Raw genomic sequence first — 15,732 nt, 5'->3', positions numbered from 1 at the left:
GCTGCACTATCACATATCAGAAACTTACCGGTGAATAGTTTACAATGTCCCATCCACCTACTTTTCGTGTTATTATTACCTCCCGTCTGTATCTTGCAATTTTACTGTGTAAAGTCAGCACAACAGTCAAAGCCGCAGGTTTCGCATTTTACTTCTGATTCTCATGTACCTAACATAAGGGGCCTACATATTGCATATCAATTTCAACAAGAGACACCCCTCTAACTAATGATAATTATTAAAAATCATTTCATGAATTTTAGCAACACTCATAAGCCTTCAAGTACAGCAACTCTCAATTTTACAAAAATATTGACCTTACCACGCAGCCGGTTGCCGAGAACATTTCAGTCCGAAATCCAATATCACACGGAAAATAATGGGTTCAATTAAAATACAACTCTGGTTTTAATTAAATATAAATTATATCATAAATAATTTAAATGCGTTTCTTTAAAATATGATGCATAAAAAACAAATTATATTGCATGAAAGCTATTGTTTACGCAGGTATACACTCCTCGTACGATTTAATATATTCGATATACAGGTATATATGTTATCTTGTTCCTAAGAACTTCGATAGTTTACATTAAATTTTCATTTTCAATCCTTACAGATGTGATTTACATGTAATATTGGTTAATTTTCATCTAAAAAATTAAGAAAACAGTATCATGATAGAATGCTAGATAGGATTTAATTTACAATTCTTGTTCGATAAAATGTTGTATACGGCGAACTGAACGACTTCCAACTTTGAAATAAATTTGCTTGCTTATGAAAAGGCACGAAACGATTACTCCGATAGGATAAACGGAAAAACTGTTAAAATTGAACGATAAACTTGATAGGATTAACGCATTATAGGATAGAATTAACGCACAATAGATACATGCACGGAAGGATAGGATTAACGCACGATAGAACAGAATACACGCACGATACGACAGGATTAATTTGTAGGTCTTCCGTTGTTGCTGCGGGTTGACAATTAATATAATTATTATGGCTTACGGCCATCTAGTTGCCGGATAATCTTTACGGCAAAGGGTTCAGTTATCTGAACATGCGCGACAAAAAATAGTTCTATTCGAATGTTGCAAAGTTAACTGTTTGTTGTTCATAATAAATATCTTTAGGCAAGATTATATTTTCCATATGTTATTATTACTTATGTTATTGTAACCAATATGAATTGACCTTATTTAAATAAACTTCAAGTTTTACGCGAATGAATATTAAATGCAGTGTTTTCGCTAGGCCGTTTTTGCGTAGAGGTATACTGGCCCCCGCCATGCATCACACAGTGCCGCAGTGCCGCCATGCTTTCCGCTATGCATACTTACATGTATTATAAGCAAAAAATCTTTTCCCAATTCTTTCAGATCCTAACAGTGATAAGTAAATGTAAAGTTGTTGTTATTTCGTTCAATCTTCATAAAAACGTTTGCACCCGCAGAGAGCGTCGCTTACTTCGATCGACATCGATCTCAGCAAGGGGGAAAGTGTTTAACGGTTAAAGGATTGTACTTATGATTGAGATATATTGAAACTTGGATTATAAATCGGTATTAAATGCATAAATTGAGGGGCAATTACTACTTGTTTTAATATAATGTGCCTTCTTCGACACCTCCGCCATTATCGAATGTTGGGGATTTTCCAAGATCTAAAAATAGCACAATGTTCCCTCGATGGAGTTACCTTGGTTGTGCTATGATTGAACTGTTTATTTGTCGTAAAAATATTGGAAACTTGAGACCAAATGTACTCAAATAAGAAAATAAATATATTTAATTCAGGTTGAAAGATATAACAACGTTTTATCGAGCACGTGGTTTGCTATTTATAGTTTGTTTACTAAGGGTGGTTTACGCGTAGTAATACTGGTTAGACCAGTTATTAGGGCATGACTGGTATGCTTTGTGATTTTAAGTTATTCGAGCTCAAGACTTAGCGCTGTTTACACGCTTTGCAATGTCGGACTCTGATAGCGGTTTGTTGGGCGGGGACACCGACAAGAGTTCTTCAACTCCAGCCGCCGATATAACGGACACTTTCAACCTATTTAAGTGTTACTTGGATTCTTCGCTAAACTCGTTCAAGAAGGAGCTTTTGGACAGCCAAGAAGGTAGAGATATCGATTTAGAGAAAAAACTTAAAAAAGATATAGCGTCTTCATTAAAGAGTCCGGGCAATAAAATACAGTTTGAATTCAATGAAGAAATCATCGCAGATTTGCAAAAGTTAAAGAAAAAAGTAAAATCTAAGAGTGAGTGTGAAGCATTCGATAGCATCATAACAAAGTTGTCTAAACGAAATAAACTTATCCGTATAGCAGACAATTCTCCAGCAGGGTGGGCCACAGTTCATCAATATGAGCACAACGACATCGCCTCTGATTCGGACGATGACAAAAAACTACCAGTGATCGGTAACATTAGTAGACTTATGACAAGAAAGTGTTATGAAATTATCGAGTCCCGATTTGCATGGGATAGTTTGATTAGATTTGATAGTTCACATGAGTTTTTGCAAGAACTTTCGTTCTGGTCGAAGAATTTGGACATGTATAACTGTCGTTTTATGAAAGATTATTCTAAATCAATTGCTATTTTATGCACAGATGCTAGTTCAGTAGCTGCAGGAGCTGTATGTCAATTATCAGGTACACACAAGTACTTTCACAGTAATTTTTCAGAAGTAGAGAGTGCACAAAGTTCCACCTGGCGAGAACTTAAGGCAATTCAGCTTGCTTTATTTTCGTACAAAGAAAACCTTAGTGGGAAGTCTGTGAAAATATTGACTGACAGTAAAAATTGTGTTTCAATTGTCCAAAGTGGTAGCACGAAAAATGATTTACATGTAATTGCTCTTTCTATTTTTCATTTGTGTTTGCAGAGAAAAATTTCGTTAGATATTGCATGGATTCCCAGAGAAATGAATGAAACGGCAGATTATTTAAGTAAATTAGTGGATTACGATGATTGGTCTGTATCTGATGAATTTTTTGAATTTATGAATAATATGTGGGGCCCTTATACAGTGGACAGATTTGCAAATTATCTTAATAAGAAATTACCTAGATTTAACTCTTTGTTCTGGAATCCTGGTACTGATGCAGTTGATTGTTTTTCTCAAGATTGGAGTTCAGATAATAATTGGCTAGTGCCACCTATTCATTTAGTCATGAGAAGTTTAAGGCATCTTATGTATTGCAGATCACGAGGTACTTTGATCGTTCCTTATTGGCCATCGGCGCCGTTTTGGTCTATGATTTTTGGACCGGATATGACATATAGAAGTTATGTAACAGATGTTATTCAGTTTAATGATGTATGAGGTATTTTGTGCAGAGGCACGTCTAAGAACTGTATATTTGGGACTGAAAAATTTCATGGTTCTTTATTGGCTGTTAAACTTTGTTCTGTATGAGCAGATTTGAACATGGTCCTAGTACTGTTGTACTGAGTGACGTGGTTAGATGCTTGAATTGTGCATTTGTATGTATCTGTTGTATATATTAGGCATTAGTGACATGGTCTTGGAATTTGTTTTTGACATGGTCCCTGTTATGGACAGAGCGACATGGTCAAATTTGAAAAAAAATAATGTGAGGGACTAACAAATGTTTCCGTGTTTACATTTTTCAGATGTTTTCCAAACAGGAAAATGGGCCTCAATTCAGACATCGGGGGAAAATTTGGCGGACCTGAAGTTCTTCTGTGAAAAATCCAAATCTGAAAGTACTTTTCGTAAATATCGGTATGCCTTTAATTCATGGATAAAGTGGTGTTATTCGCAAAGTCCTAAAGTGCAACACTTCCCTGCTTCTGATTTCAACGTTTCCATATATTTGATTAATTTATCAAAACAATTTAACTCTGTTGCAAAAGTTAATGAAGCCTTTTATGCCATTTCTTGGGCTCATGAAATTTCAGGAACACAAAATCCTTGTCATTCATCATTAGTCGTTTCAGTTTTGGAGGGAGCTCGCCGCTTAAGTGCTAAACCTGTTACCAAGAAAGAACCAATAACTTCTGAAATTTTACAGCAAATAGTGAATCGTTACGGGACCGGAAGTAGCAGTTTACCAGACATTCGAATTTCATGTATGTGTCTATTAAGTTATGCAGCTTTTTTACGTTTTTCAGAACTGGTCAACTTAAAACGCTCTGACATTACATTTTATGAGGACCATCTTTCTTTGTATATCTCTAAGAGTAAAACAGATAAATATAAGACTGGGAGTAATGTAATAGTTTCTAAAACAAATAATGTTACTTGTCCGTATGGTATGTTACAATTGTATTTGAAAATTGCTGACATTGCTTCGGATTCTGATTGTTTTATTTTCAGGGCGTTATCATTTTGTAAAAAATCTGGTAAATATAAATTAAGAAATTCTGGACCATTGTCTTATAGTAGAGCAAGGGAATTATTACTTAATGCTTTGGAAAGTGTTGGTGTGGATAAGTCCAAATTTGGTCTTCACAGTTTAAGGTCAGGGGGCGCTACTGCGGTTGCTAATGCTGGTGTGAGTGACAGACTGTTTAAGAAGCACGGCAGGTGGCGCTCTGACAACGCAAAAGACGGTTATGTTCATGAAAATGTAAAATCATTGATGTCTGTGTCTCAGTCATTGAATATTTGAATGTGTTCAATAATAAATATAACTTACAGTTTTTCTTTTCCCCTTTCTTTGTTACGTTCGAAATGCGCTAGTCTTGGAGCACTTACCCATAATCAGTGTTGTTATGATTGAATAAGGTTGTAAATATTTTATGTTCGTTTGAGATAGTTCGAATTAGAACATAAATATATTTAATTCAGGTTGAAAGATATAACAACGTTTTATCGAGCACGTGGTTTGCTATTTATAGTTTGTTTACTAAGGGTGGTTTACGCGTAGTAATACTGGTTAGACCAGTTATTAGGGCATGACTGGTATGCTTTGTGATTTTAAGTTATTCGAGCTCAAGACTTAGCGCTGTTTACACGCTTTGCACCCACCCGCCCACCCACTTATACATAATCATTCATGTATTGGGTTTGATTGCACAAAATATTAATAAAATGCATAATGCTATAATATTTCTGTTGCAGATAATGAGTTTTGTCCCAAGAATTCGACATATATTAACGCGGTATCTATGTATTTTATTGAATAAATGCGCTAGTCTTGGAGCACTTACCCATAATCAGTGTTGTTATGATTGAATAAGGTTGTAAATATTTTATGTTCGTTTGAGATAGTTCGAATTAGAACATAATATACAGTTAAGCTTGATTGCAAGTCATATACGGAAGCGATGTCACATTACTATAACATAGAAACATCGTATAGCATGGTATAGTACGTATGCCTCTGAAAATGACTGCGTACACATGTCATGTGAAGAGAGACTGACTGCAAAGTTATAGTGCAGTAATTAATTTTAATTAAATTTGGTATCAAAACAGAAGGTGTTAGAACTGCCTTGTGAATCTATATTTCTTATAAAAGCTTGTGAAGGTCAGCCTCTTAAAAAAGTAGGAAAAAAACCCAGAAAAATATGAAAAAATATTTATTTATGAAATTCAAATAAAATGGAATAATACTTGTTGGTGTAGATTTTACAAGAATTCATTAATTATAGTACATAACATGCAGTACATTTCATCATTTGGTTATATTATTTTTACGCGTATGATTTTGCGCTGGCTGTGGCGCTGTTACGTCGCACCGTGCACCAACTCTCAAGCAAGTTCATAGTGCGTAGGAATACAAGGTATACTGATATTTGAGAGCATGTTGGTTTTAAGTGTTTTTGTGTCCTATATCGTTGAATGAATTTACAGTTAATGTACTTCAGTCGTTGGATATTGGAGTTTGAGTCTGACATCATCATAATTATTTCATGCAGTCTATGATTTTCCTAAAAGCAATGGTGGTTTCAACCAATTGATAAAAGAGGTGTCTAGATTTCAATCATGTCTGTTTCAGTCACTAAGGTTCGACCAATCAACAAATGGGGCATGTTGATATCGGTCCTGTTAGTTTCTATAGATCTATGAATTACATGTAGCTAGTTACTTTCTATAGAGCTATAAATAAACTAAAGTTTCCGTAAGAAATAGAGGGAATCATACTCGATCCATGTAAATATAGTCATATTCAAACCCGTAAGCCATTATGGCCCTTCAGGCCTTTGATTATGAATTATTCTGTTCATAACTATAGAAGATTATCCACATTCTCAGGTTACGATTTCACATCTTTAATATGAAGATAATTGACTTCGAATAATAGTCTTATTGTTTATAAAAGCACCCTTCCAACTGTTACTCAATTACATATGTTCTGAGTTGTGTGCGCTGAAGCGACACAAGATTTTCGGTCGCACGTGACGATTGAATTAACACAGACTGACCGAATAAACAAACGGGTGGGAAAGTGAAACACGTTAAGGAGAAAATGTTACACATAAGAAGTCACCGAAAATGATTTTCGATAGATCTTGATATTTTTTCGCCAATTTAAAAAAAATCCAGCGCGAGCACTTGTCAACAGGGTGGGAGGAGGAGGGGACGCAGCAATGAGTTTGCTTCAACACCGAAACGAACAACCATGTAGAAAAACTACAGACTTAATATGTGACCGATAGAATCTATGGTGTTCCGATGGGGCCACTGAGCATCTGAGCACTCAATGAATACCAGAGATACATGCAAATTACATGTAGTTAGTTATAACTGACCGAGTAGACTTTTGAAATTTTAACTTGTTTAGTTTAACGTTATGCATTCCCAATAGGATAACATATCAATGTATCAAGTTACAGAGCTTGATTAATAATGAGATTATGAAAATATCAATAATTTTAAGAAATAACCTCATTACTACAAAATAATGCATTGTATATATTGATAGCATTTTTCAAAGACTGGACATTGTTCTAGGAGATTCAAGAAATGCACAATGGGTTTGCGTATTTTTAGAAACACTTCATTGAAGAAACAATGTAATTTGTTTGCATATCATGATAATTTTTTCAGGATGTATAAAATTGAATTAAATTGATTGAGACCAGGATGATATTGATATAAATGAAACTTGACATCCATGTAAATGCATGTATGTACCCATAATATGTACAGATACAATGTATAGATACATTGTACATTCAATTAGAGATTAAATAGTCCAATATTCTAATACTGTAAGATTTTCTATCATTGAAAAGTGAACCTAGGTGAAATTAATCTGCAAAATTTGGTGTTTGTACATAATACTATATATGTCTAAATAAGAGTATGAAAGTTAAAAAAAAAATTCCATAAACCCTTCCCAAATTAAGGAAAATGCAGCATGTATGTTTTAACAATTTTACATTTGTCTTCTAATATTGTGTTTGAATGAATAATTTAATTACTAGATTAATTACTAGAATGTAGCCCTGTGTGTTTTTGTAACTTAGAAGATGAGAATGCTGGGCTGGCCTGAGATGAACCAAGGAGACACACTGTGTATACCTCATTAGCACATATTGTTCTTTCACAGACCTTGCAATTAACTAAGAATTCTTACATGTCTTTGTAACGGGCACATTCTGTGTATACCTTTTTACCACCCTATTGTTCTCCTAATGCTACAATCAACAGAGCAAAGCACTATATACACACGACACATGAGAACTTGAGAATTTGACCAGAGGGAAATTCTGAATGACTGAAATTAAAAAGTTTTCATAAGAATTTATAAAAATGAAAACATTATCTATAATCGAAATAAAATTTTAACATACATTGAAATAAAACACTTAATAATAATAAACAAAGAGACTTCTTAGAAGGTGAAATTTCCTTTAAAGAAGCTACAACAGTTGTAAAAAAAAATATGGCAAATAATAAGAGTCCAGGCAGTGATGGATTTACAACAGAATTCTATTAAATTTAATGATCGAACCACAAAATGTCCTATCTTGTTCCAAAAAACTTTATAGAATTCTGTTGTAAATCCATCACTGCCTGGACTCTTATTTGCCATATTTTTTATATGGGTACATGCAAAGTTCGGGAACTCTCAGTCAAACAGAAACAAGGAATAATTACCTGTATCCCAAAAGATGGTATTTAAACAATTGGAGACCATGCAATAACACTTCTAAACATTGCTAATAAAATAAGTTATATGGGTGTAATGCTCAGAGAATTAAAAATATGCCTGATATAATTAGTAGTCCCGATCAAACAGGTTTCATTCCAGGAAGATATATTGGTGAAAATACTAAGCTGATATATGATCTTATGCAACATATGGGGGGGGGGGTCACTAGAGACATTTCTGGTGTATTATTCATAATTGATTTAAAAAAAAAAGCATTTGATAGTCTGTTTCATGGAAATTTATTCACAAATGTTAAGATTTTTTCAACTTTGGAGCATCCATTCAATCTTAGATATCTATATTTGTCAATGTAATATAGAATCATCAGTCACACAAGCTGGAAACCTTCACAATTTTTCAAACATAGCAGAGGATGTCACCAAGGCGACCCAATCTCCCCCTATTTATTCCTACTGTGTGCAGATATTTTGGCATATAAGATTAAAATAACTTTTATATTTGGGCTACACCCTGAGCCTATTTCTACACACATTTATTCTATCTTCTTGATTATGCAATCCCATATCTATTGCAAAAGATGTCTTAAGGAAATACTATCAATTCATGAATTAATAATAGATATTGAAAGACATATATCGACTCTAAAATATATTGCTACAAAAAATTGCAGATTAGATGATTTCTATAAGAGATGGGAAACTTGGCTTTTTCTTCTTAAAAGACTTACTCAAATTTGACTGTATAATGGAGATTATATAAAACTGTCAATCAATTACTAACTCATGTTCAACAACTACTCTCTCTCTCTCTCTCTCTCTCTCTCTCTCTCTCTCTCTCTCTCTCTCTCTCTCTCTCTCTCTCTCTCTCTCTCTCTCGGAACAAATTGGATTTAAAGTAAAGTTTAACGTACTTAAAAGCTGTTGTGATCACTTTATTTTATACAAATGTATTGAATTGTTCAACTTTAGAAGAAAAAAAATAGTCTATAATAATGTAAGATTTTCTATCATTGAAAAGTGGACCTAGGTGAAATTAATCTGCAAAATTTGGTGTTTGTACGTTACGGCTAAATAAGAATATGAGAGTTAAAAAAAACCCATAAACCCTTCCCAAATTAAGGAAAATGCAGCATGTGTGTTTTAATAATTTTACATTTGTCTTCTAATATTGTGTTTGAATAAAAAATTAAATAGAATGTAGCTCTGGGTGTTTTGTAACTTAGATGAGAGTGGGCTGGCCTGAGATGAACCAAGGAGACACACTGTGTATACCTCATTAGCACCTATTGTTCTTTCACAGACCTTGCAATTAACTAAGAATTCTTACGTGTCTTTGTAACGGGTACGTCCTGTGTATACCAATTAACCACCCTATTGTTCAACGGAGCAAAGGTACATACACACGACACCTGAGAGCAGGTGTCCGATCGAGCTGTGCACGTGTAAGCAGGAACAAAGCAATGGACAGGGGGCTGCAATTAATCTGGATGTCAACTTGGGGGCCGGGTTGGGGGGGGGGGGGGTCTATTTCTGCAGCAAAGATTTTTATTATAATTGAGTTATTATAGAGCCCACCACCCCCACCCCCTCCCACACACACTCTTTTGGGGGAGAATATTAAAAATTGGAAAAAGGATGAGGAAAATGAAGTTAAAGGCAGACTACACGCTATCACCCCCCCCACCCCCCACCCCCCCACACACACGCATTTTATAATCGATATTAAAATATATGCAACTTGAACCTGTTTATAAAACCGTGCATTTTGAACACAGTTAAACGGCTCTGGTCAGGAAGTATATGGAGTAAATCTTTTTGTTTTTTCCAATAACTTTTTTTTTTCATTTTTCCGATCACAAATGTAAAAAAAACCCAGTGTAAGCTAATTTGTTTTTATTCCTTTGCGAAGGAATAAATGTAAAATTGCTACCTCCCTCAACCATATTGTGACTTAGAATAAAATGACAATAACCTGAAAAAGTGTTCAAACATTTATTTTTTTATTTCAATTTATATCGAAGAGTTGTCGTCATCGACGAGATGTCTTTCGTTGACATGTCGTGTCGGCGAGTTTTACTTTCGATGAGTTGTCTTTCGATGAGATGTCCGGCACCGGTACTGGGTACATGTATGCGCTTGAAATTGATCCCTGGGTATTTCCTTTTGGTTATTTTCTAGGGACTTTTATAAGGGCAATAATTGAATGGTTAAACGATATGTTATGTTAATCATCTAGTAATGACCTTCGTCGGATTTTTTCTGCAAAAATATATCACTGTTGACCAGTTTATTGCAGCGGCGATGATAACAGCGATCTGTGTTCAATTGAGCAGTGAAGTGTTTCTGGCGTGTGATCACAATTAACAGGGCATTACTTAGATAAAAGTAAAGAAAATACGTTCTCTAGCTTTTATGATTTATAACAAGATGCAAGCCATTACCAATTATCGGAGAATATTACTGTAACAATGAATAAGCATATCAAACATTGTGCACTGTACTGAAAGTTACTGTAGTAAAAATATCTTTATACATCTTAAACAACTTAATACAATTATCAGTAATGAATTATTTCTGCATTCTAATATCAATACTGGAAGGATAAATATAACTTTAAAATATCTTAGTTAAAAAAAAAAACACCATTTATTTATTATTTTTCCGTAAACAGTTAATGGCCCTTTTTGATATTGTTCAAATATTTAATTACATCAGCGGTAATTAAAGAGCGCCGTGGCGCATATGGTAGCGCATTGGCCTACGGACCCAAGGGTCGTGGGTTCGGATCTCACGGCCGGCAATGATTTTTCTCCAAATTTTCTTTCTGTAAAATGCCACAAAAATTAAAATAATATCAATCCAGTAACAGTTAATTCTCGGCTCGATACAAATTTGACAACATAAAATCAAGCATGCATTGATATATGTAGTATACACAACGTTCCGATGATATGTATACACATGTGTTGATATTTGGACAGTGAATACAAATTTACATCTATACACAGAGCTTGGTCTTACTCAGTTTATTATGAATACGTGGGAATATATTAAACGATACATATGTGCAAAGGGCCTAGCTCATCCTTTGACTTAGATTGTGATGTCTTTTTGTCGGCCTTAGACTCTGTTATTATTGCCGGTGTGGAAATCACTCCAAGTATTCTCATGATTAAGCTTTAAAATCATTCCAAAGACTGCATGATTTGTTCTCCATGACTATGTATTTCAAGCACTACTTTATTTTGTATAAAGGTTATCCATTATATATACTTGCCAAATTAATTGCAATGGGAAATTCGATTTTAAATAAAATTCCAGCTTTTGCTCGCTTGACATAAGTCATATACAATGGGAAGATTGGGAAAGAAATAGATAAGAGGTACTTACCGGTATACATGCTATGAATTAATTTAAAAACAAAATAATTATTGTGAGAGGCTTCTACAGTATATTTAAACGCACTGATTTTGTCACATGCTTCTGATGTACTATAGCCATGTTATCTATTTTTTATTATCCAAAATAGCTCCCGGACATTATCACAAAATTTATGCTCTTACACTAAAACATTCTACGGAATAGAAAAAATCAACGCGACTTTTCATCAAGCCCCCCCCCCCCCCCCCACCCCCTAATGAGAAAACATGTACACAAGCTGAAACTGTCCGTCGAAAAGTATTATTGTACATATATACCTTGATAACCACCTTACTATCTCCTGTTAAATTAAGAATTTTATAATTATTGGTTTTACTAATAGTATATTAATATTGTTATAACCCCCCTCCCCCCACCATTGACACTAAATTCATCATGTTTATAGTTAGATGAATAATCTATATAATAATACGGTGTTCAGGATGTTAAATAACTAATAGGATTTTCGAGTTCATTAAACGGCATTATACTTAAAATTCACGAAAGATCGACTGCTCTAATCGAAATATCTGTGTCCCGATTTGTCTGTAACTATTTCGACATCCGGTTTTCAACTCCATCGCTTGGTGGGAAGTGTTGCTAAGTTTGTGTTTCTTCTGTCCATTTTCAAAGGTAATTCCATTGACTGCAAATCAGTTTCATTTTAAATTTATACGTCTATATATTCTTTAATACTTCCAAGTGAAAAGCTAGGTAATGAAAAAAAAACCCCAACATTTATTCATGGACCGAATTTTCTCGAAATATAGATTTAAGACTGTTTTAATATGCTATGATATTTAACAGAAGTTTAAACATTATATGTAATCTTTGTGATTGCATAAACCGTAAATTTATGCCTTTATTAGTGGATCATATAACATTGGTACATACAATACAGTTCAGTATTGATGAATATTTACAACCTGTCAGATTTTGATTTGATTTGAACATATTTTTATTGTACAAAATACAATTGGGATTGGGCACAAGTTCTATAACTTAGACCGCCCTCTCCCAATACAAAGATATGATACAAAATATGTGTACACAACATAAATAAAGGTCAGTGGATATAATGGACGTATACATAAATGCAATTGACATGTATATAGTAAACAACGGTGTACTATAGTCTGTCCCAAGATATTTTTGCCGCACATTTTCTTAAATTATTCAATATTTATAAATACCTCATGGTTCAGACGATGTTTATTCAATAGTATGAAAAAATCCCAAGATTTCCCCTTTGAAACGCCCTCTCTAGCTTGTCGGGTATCAGTACTCGGCTAAAAATAAAAAGTCTACGAGGTTTTTCCATTGCCAAGGAGATGAAGACGCCCGGATGATAACGTTGAAAAATTGCGCGAGGGGTCCCGAGTATTTCCGAATGGAGAAAAGATGTCAACATTCCCCATTATAAATCTCCGTAGGAAATCTGTTTTCGTTCCTGTGAATTTTTACGAGGGAAAAATGATAATGTGTGAATGAAGTTATCTTGGGAATTTTCCCTTCCATCGATTTTAATTGCACTTCAGTCACAGGTATGTGTATTTTTATTAAAAATCGTTCAAATATGCAGCAAAAATATCTTGGGACAGACTATAGTAGTTATAAGATCAGTTAAATCTTTCAGTATTTTTGATAAAATTATAAACTAATGTAAATAAATGCTTGTTTTCATTGTCACTTATTGAACTGTCACCCCAAAGTAAAACATGAGTATTGACAATGTTAAGATTTACAATTTGAAAAACGTCATTAAATAGAACATTTCTAGCATCTTTATATTTATTACATGTGAAAAAATAATGGTAAGTATCTTCGAGCTTACCACACGAACAGAGTGGACTGTTGATAATATTACATCGAAATAAATCATTATTTAGTGCACAATTGTGACGAAGTTTAGTGTGAATGATATTCAAAAATCTATCCCCATATGTTAAAAAATTAGGTCTAGTTCTACATGTAAGTACATTTTCATTTTTGACAGAAACATGTATTTTTTCCTTAAAAATGCGAACAGAGTCGCTTCCACGGACATCCGTTGAAAGCGCATTCCATTCATCAACAACAGTAGGAACAAACGAAGATTTATACAATTCCAAACGACATTTTGGTATAATGTAATTATGTGCATTTCTGGTAGAATAGTTAGATACATTAGCACGCTTATTTGGAAAAATATCCATTACATAACTGGGTAAAAGGTTTCGGTCAATTTTATACATTGTTTTTAGCCGGGATATTTTCCTTCTACTATAAAGCGTTTCCCACCCTGTTTCAAAGTAAAGAGATTCCCGAGATGCAAAAATAGGTAAACCTGTAACAATTCTTGCTGCAATCAATTGTATTTTTTCTAATTTGTCTGAATCATTAATAGAACAACCGCCCCATACATCAGATGCATATTCTAACTTAGGCCTTATAAATGAAGTATATAATAGTGACAGTAATTTTCTATTAAAGTAAATCCTTCCTCTTGTGACGTCATACATTTTACATAAACCATGAATTCATTAAAATTCTTGCAAGTAGATTTGTAATTTCTATGTTATTATAGGTGCACATCAAAAACTCAAATCATTGTTTACTTGGAGATATTTAATAAGCGTTTTTTATCCTTATATTCGACATAATTCAATAATGACAAAGGGGAATAACTCTTTTCTAGTTTCCTCTAAGTGATATATCTAAATGCTATAATTTTTTTTCTAATGTAAACATTTTTTTCTTTTTTTAAAATTAATTTTAGTTTTCTGGCATAGTAAGCAATAAAATTTAAATAGACAAACAAGTTTTCATCTACTTATATTTAATTTTTAAACAAAAAAGTGTGATTTTCAGATGATAATTTCAGCCTTTGGTTTTTATTACCTTACATCTTAAATAGTATGGATACATATATATTTTCTTTATTTTTTGATGAAATTCAAGTCCAATAAGTTAAAAAAAGCTAAGTTTTTTAACTTTGAACCCATAATTTTATAGGAACGGAGTTACCTTAAGTTTAAATTTAAGTTTTTTCATTAATCCCAATTTCTTTTGAGCATTTGCTATAATAGAATTTATATAAGATGACCAGGAAAGGTCCTCAGAAAATATAACACCTAAGTGTTTATGGGTGGGTACGAATTCCAAATCGCATCCTTGAAATTTTAGCGTAGGGGTTACTGTGTTAGGTTTATTACTAAAATAAACAGCCTTAGTTTTTGAAGGATTAAAATTTAAAAGCCATTTCTTAGACCAAGCCTCTAAAGTTAAAAGATCCCGATTAAGATAAGATTCCATATCGTGTACATTGATTGCAGCATGTTGAAGGCTATTATCATCTGCAAAAAGTCTGCAAAATGTTAACATGTTATCTGCTATATCGTTTACATAAATAAGAAATAACAATGGACCAAGGACAGAGCCTTGAGGCACTCCGGCATTAATAGACTTAATAGACGACAGCACTTCACGATACATAACCCTTTGCTTTCTATTTACAAGGTAACTATTAAACCATTTGAACAGATTTCCAGTAATACCATAGGTATGGAGTTTAAACAATAAACCTTTATGCCAAACGTGGTCAAATGCTTTTGACAAGTCGCAAAAAATCATACAACAAGATTGAACTTGATCAATTGCTCTTAAAATATGGTCGTACGTTTCTATTAGCTGATAAACAGTAGAGTGACCCGGTAAAAATCCAGCTTGATACTTATAAAAAAGATTATTATCATGAAAAAAGTTATATACATGTCTAAAAATAATTCGTTCCATTATCTTAGAAACACAACTTAATAAGGAAACAGGTCTATAATTCGACATTTGTGATGAGTCGCCTTTCTTATATAAAGGTAAAACATTGGATATTTTCCAGGAGCTTGGAAATGTACAGTTTTTTAAAGAACGATTAAATAATGAACATAGAGGCTTTGCTATTGTATACATAGTATTCTTAAGCATTTTATGACTTATGTTATCTGGCCCCACAGCTTTGTTAACTTGAATGATTGAAATAATATCTATCACATCTTGTTCAGAGATACATACATCACAAATAAAATTGTTGCATTCAGAGTTGAATTCAGGTAATCTAGCGTCATTGTCGTCTAAACATGAAATGGAGGAGAAATAATCATTAAGAACCTCAGCCTTTTCTGTATTGGCATAAGCTATTGATTGATTACCGTTTTTTAAGGCAAA

The 15,732-nt window shown here is 33.5% G+C and overlaps 1 protein-coding gene across 4 annotated transcripts; it reads left to right on the top strand.

The window, feature by feature from the left end:
- The first annotated feature begins 1,789 nt into the window (after positions 1–1,789).
- LOC128188443 (uncharacterized) lies at positions 1,790–4,688 on the top strand. 4 transcript variants are annotated; one of them, XR_008244157.1, is made up of 2 exons: positions 1,790–3,768; positions 3,975–4,688. XR_008244157.1 is itself a non-coding variant. In XM_052859496.1 (2 exons), the coding sequence occupies exons 1-2, from the start codon at positions 1,981–1,983 to the stop codon at positions 3,343–3,345; spliced, it is 1,155 nt and encodes a 384-aa protein (XP_052715456.1). In that variant the 5' UTR covers positions 1,791–1,980; the 3' UTR covers positions 3,346–4,688. The 4 variants fall into 4 exon arrangements, 2 of the variants coding, with proteins under 2 accessions (XP_052715456.1, XP_052715455.1); XR_008244156.1 differs by having other exon boundaries at positions 3,945–4,688; XM_052859496.1 differs by having other exon boundaries at positions 1,791–2,134; positions 2,345–4,688.
- Positions 4,689–15,732: the final 11,044 nt, after the last annotated feature.

Source organism: Crassostrea angulata, chromosome 6, assembly GCF_025612915.1.
Source record: "Crassostrea angulata isolate pt1a10 chromosome 6, ASM2561291v2, whole genome shotgun sequence".
Lineage (NCBI taxonomy): Eukaryota > Metazoa > Mollusca > Bivalvia > Ostreida > Ostreidae > Magallana > Magallana angulata.
Note: the sequence above shows the minus strand (reverse complement) of the source record. Positions and strands in the feature narration are given on the sequence as shown.

Coding starts and splice junctions, on each gene's coding strand:
- LOC128188443 (XM_052859495.1), top strand. CDS start 1,981: ATGTCGGACTCTGATAGCGGTTTGTTGGGCGGGGACACCGACAAGAGT. Junction 2,135..2,341: donor GCTTTTGGACAGCCAAGAAG/GTAGAGATATCG, acceptor TTATCCGTATAG/CAGACAATTCTCCAGCAGGG.